The 4601-nt window shown below is 35.4% G+C and overlaps 1 protein-coding gene across 1 annotated transcript; it reads left to right on the top strand.

Annotated features, from left to right (window-relative positions):
• The first annotated feature begins 1803 nt into the window (after window positions 1-1803).
• LOC123240778 (zinc finger protein 501-like) lies at window positions 1804-3258 on the top strand. Its single transcript, XM_044668491.1, has one exon. The coding sequence runs from the start codon at window positions 1804-1806 to the stop codon at window positions 3256-3258; it is 1455 nt and encodes a 484-aa protein (XP_044524426.1).
• Window positions 3259-4601: the final 1343 nt, after the last annotated feature.

Raw genomic sequence — 4601 nt, 5'->3', positions numbered from 1 at the left:
CAGATCTCTTTGCCTTTTTTTTTTTTTCTACCTTGGGACACTGGCCACGGAAACTACTAAAGGACTAACTTGGGTAGCCAAACCAATTCCATTGAAAATCAACCTCATAATAAAAAAGTAATATAAGTCGAAGATAAAGTCAAATAAAAAAATAGCCCCTCACACTTCAGTGAGAGGCAATATAACGTCTACAGTCTGTGTAAAACATTTGTTGTGTTTCATGATTTCTTAAAGATGATTTGTACCGTGAATGCCTAGTCAGTAGTAATCATGGATCATGATCAACAAGCCTGCCATCTCTCCTGCAGAAATAAAAACATTTATAACATCTTCATCGGGTGATTACATTGCCGATGAGAAGTGATTACAAAATAACTGGTGAAAGATCAGCTGCTCTGGGGCAATGACAGAAAGTGAATGAGGGTTGTGCATGCCTGTGACTGTCCATTGGGAATTGATTTGTACATGAATGTCCAGCCTTTCTGGGGGTTTGGAAACAATTGGATCATAGGTTGAAAACTGTATTCAATCAGAAGCAGTTTGATGTATTAAGCAGTTTAATGATTGTACTTAGAGTTTTACATATCCACTGCAGGAACATCAAAAGTGTACACTTGATCATAATGTTTGTGAATCCCTATAGAAACTGTTTACATTTCAGATATGCACATACTTGTTTTCCCCAGAAGAAAAGTGTATTTGTAGCAAAATTGGGCAGTTATTTGCTACTTAAGGTGTCCCTAAAGAATTTTTAGCTTAAACTCTTTGGACCATCTATACCTACTCTAAAGGAATTCTGGTATCCATAAGTGCTTATGCTAGTATGAGAAATAAAATTTTTTGACATGGGGAAATACTTACTTTTTTTTACTTGGTTACAAGAATTTTAGGTTTTCTTTTTTAATTTAGTGAACAGAGACATTAAAAGAAAATAATTTAAATAAAGAAATAATGGCTATCTTTAAAAAAAGTGGTGGGTCAGAAGAGAACATAATATGCCTCAGATGACTACAGAAAACAGAGTTGGCATTCATGGGTCTCATCTATAGCAACAACAACAACAACAATTTTAAAGTTAAATTTTTATTATGTTTAAAGATATAATGGATAATGAAATAATAGTAATATTTAGCATATGTACAAGAGGCATAATATCTTTAGATCTGAACAGATTATAAGAAAAAATGGATATAACTAAAAAGTATTACAGGACAACTGAAAGTAGTCTATCTATTTCTCTGGTTAGTGTGAAATTTACAAAGAATTACCATGTGATTTTGCACCAAAACTGGTCAATACAGAATAACAGGATGATTTCCTGAATGTACTAGAATAAAATTGGAATCAACAAAATGCATTTGAAGAAAGGATTTAAGCTTAAATGGAGACAGTCTGTCCAGTGTGCTGGATAGAGCCTACTCAGTTATTGGGTTTGAAGCCTAGATTCAGCTGCTAGACTTTAAGTTGGGTCATTTAGCCATTAGAGCTCATAGCCTGAGTTGTAAAGTAAATTGAGAATTTCTGCCTGGGTCTCACTCAGTTTTGGGGTGAGAATCTAAGGTGATTGTGTGGAACTCTGTTAATGAAATCATCTTACTGATGCGAGGTAATAGTATTTTAAAACAGTTGATTTTTCCAATTTAAATTTGAAGACTCATCTTTTTGACTAGGCATAATGAATGTCAATTAGTTTACTTTCTGCCAACAGAGGGAAGAGGATCTATTTATATGTATATATATGTGTGTGTGTGTGTGTATATATGTATGTGTTTGTTTCCATCAGATGCAGAGATCAGGTTTGATATGAAGGAGGCCAGTGCAAATCTGAAAATAACCTCATGGAACAACTATTCTCAAGCTAGTGCATATAGGACTGGTCATGCTAAATATGAGAAAATCCATAATGGAGAGAAACATTTTGAATACTATCCACGTGGCAAAGACTTCAGAACAAATTCCAGTGTTGCTAAACATAAGAGAATATATACTGAAGAGAAACTTCATGAGTGTCATGAATGTGGTAAAGTTTTCAGTGTACACTTTTCCCTTATTAAACACCAGACCATCCACAGTGGAGAAAAATCTTATGAATGTAAAAAGATTTTCAGAGACAGATCCACTCTTAATAAACATCAGAGAATTCACATGGGAGAAAAATATTATGAATGTAGTGAATGTAGAAGAACTTTCAGAGACAGATCCAATCTCTATAAACATCAGAGAATCCACACTGGAAAGAAACCTTATGAATGTAATGAATGTGGAAAGGCTTTCACCCAGAGGGGCAATCTTGCTGTACATGAGAGGATCCACACTGGAGAGAAACCTTATGAATGTAACCAGTGTGGAAAGGCTTTCACATGCAGCTCTAGTCTTGCTGTACATAAAAGAATCCATACTGGAGAGAAACCATATGAGTGTCTTGAATGTGGTAAAGTCTTTCGGGAATCCTCTTTTCTTAATGTACATCAGAGAATCCACACTGAGGAGAAACCTTACAAGTGTAATCAATGTGGAAAAGCTTATAGACGCAGGTACAGTCTTACTCTCCATCTGGCAATCCACACTGGAGAGAAACCTTATGAATGCGATCAGTGTGGAAAGGCTTTTATACGGAGGGCTCATCTTACTGGACATCAGAAAATCCACACTGGAGAGAAACCTTATGAGTGTCTTGAATGTGGAAAGACTTTCAGTTGCAGCTCCTATCTTGCTATACATCAGAGAATCCACACTGGAGAGAAACCTTTTGAATGTAATCAGTGTGGAAAGGCTTTCAGATGTAGCTCCAGTCTTGTTGAACATCAGAGAATCCACACTGGAGAGAAACTTTACAAATGTAAACAATGTGGAAAGGCTTTCAGGTGTAGCTCCACTCTTGCTGAACATCAGAGAATCCACACTGGAGAAAAACCTTATAAATGTAATCAGTGTGGAAAGGCTTTTAGATGCTTCTCCAGCCTTGCTGTACATAATAGAATCCACACTGGAGAAAAACCTTTCGAATGTAATCAATGTGGAAAGACTTTCAGATGCCGCTCCAGTCTTGTTGAACATCAGAAAATCCACACTGGAGAGAAACTTTATGAATGTAATCAGTGTGGAAAATCTTTCAAATGCTGCTCCAGTCCTGCCGCACATCAGAGAATCCACACTGGAGAGAAACCTTATGAATGTAAACAGTGTGGAAAGGCTTTCACATACCGCTCCACTCTTCATAAACATCAGAGCATACACAGTGGAGAAAAACCACAATGAATATAATCAATATGAAAAGGCTTTCAGAATGAACTTTTTCTTGCAGTACATCAGAGAATCCTCATTGGAGAGAAACCTTATAAATGTAATCAGTATGGAAAGGCTTCCATGTTACTCATTAGAGAATCCACAGTAGAAAGAATCCTTATTAGATTGTCTATAATATAATAATATTCTTAATATTCTCTTACTGGACATCAGAGAATCCATACTAGAGGAAAAAACTTTATTAATGTAATCAGTGTTGAAAGTCATTTCAACTAAAGTCATCCCTCATTTCCCATCAGAAAATTCATGTGAGATAGCTCTGTAATGAAAGTGGAAAAGCATTCAAATGAAATATAGAGCTTGTTAGACATTAGCAAATTCATCCTGGGAATAAGGACTCAATATATGGACTCAATGTGGGAAAATCTTCAGCCAGAGACCATCTCTTATTTCACATCAAAGGATTCATAGGTGGAGAGAAAAATTTCTTAATGTGTTCAATGTGTAATATTCCTTTTGCTGGAAGATGGAGGTCATTAGACATCACAATATTTACAATGGGAAAAAAACTTTAAAAAGCAGTAATTGTGGGAAGGGCTTCACCTGGAACTCTTACTCATGTGTATTTTGGAAAAATCTTCCTGGAGATAAGACTTAAGAAACTAATTAATGACGAAAAGCACCTTCTGGCAACACAGATCTCATTAGTCATCACAAAATGTATATGGTATATAAAGCCCTAAAAACAGATGGAATTTTTCTCTGAAATGCTAAGTGTTCTCATTCTTCCTATGGCTTTCCAATACTATAAATCTTTACCTCCCACTCTTAAATATTTTATTTTTTCCAATTAGATAAAATATTTTTAAGATACTTTTAAAATTTTTGAATTTTAAATTCTCTCTTTATTTACTGTCCTCCTCATTGAGAGAGTAAGCAATTTGATAAAGGTTATATAAATCCAGTCATGTAAAACATTTCCATATTAGTTGTGTTCTAAAAGAAAACATAGACAAAAAAAACCCCAAACAAATGAGAAAAATAAGTATTTTGGTTTTTTTTAAAGACCCTCATCTTAGAATCAATACTGTGCATTGGTTCCAAGGCAAAAGAGTGATAAGGTTGAGGCAATGGGGGTTAAGTGACTTGCCCAAGGTCACACAGGAAGGAAGTGTTTGCAGCTAGATTTTAACATAGGGCGTCTCATCTCGAGGCCCAGCTCTCAGGCCACTGAGCCACCTACGTTCCCCTCCTTTAAATTCTATTTTGAGCCTTATTTAGACTGTTATCAGTTTTTTCTTTAGTGGTCCATAGTATTTTTCATTATAAGTCCTTGAGAATTGTCTTGGATCATT

Source organism: Gracilinanus agilis, chromosome 3 (assembly GCF_016433145.1).
Source record: "Gracilinanus agilis isolate LMUSP501 chromosome 3, AgileGrace, whole genome shotgun sequence".
Classification (NCBI taxonomy): Eukaryota; Metazoa; Chordata; class Mammalia; order Didelphimorphia; family Didelphidae; genus Gracilinanus; species Gracilinanus agilis.
This window is presented reverse-complemented; position numbering and strand designations above follow the sequence as displayed.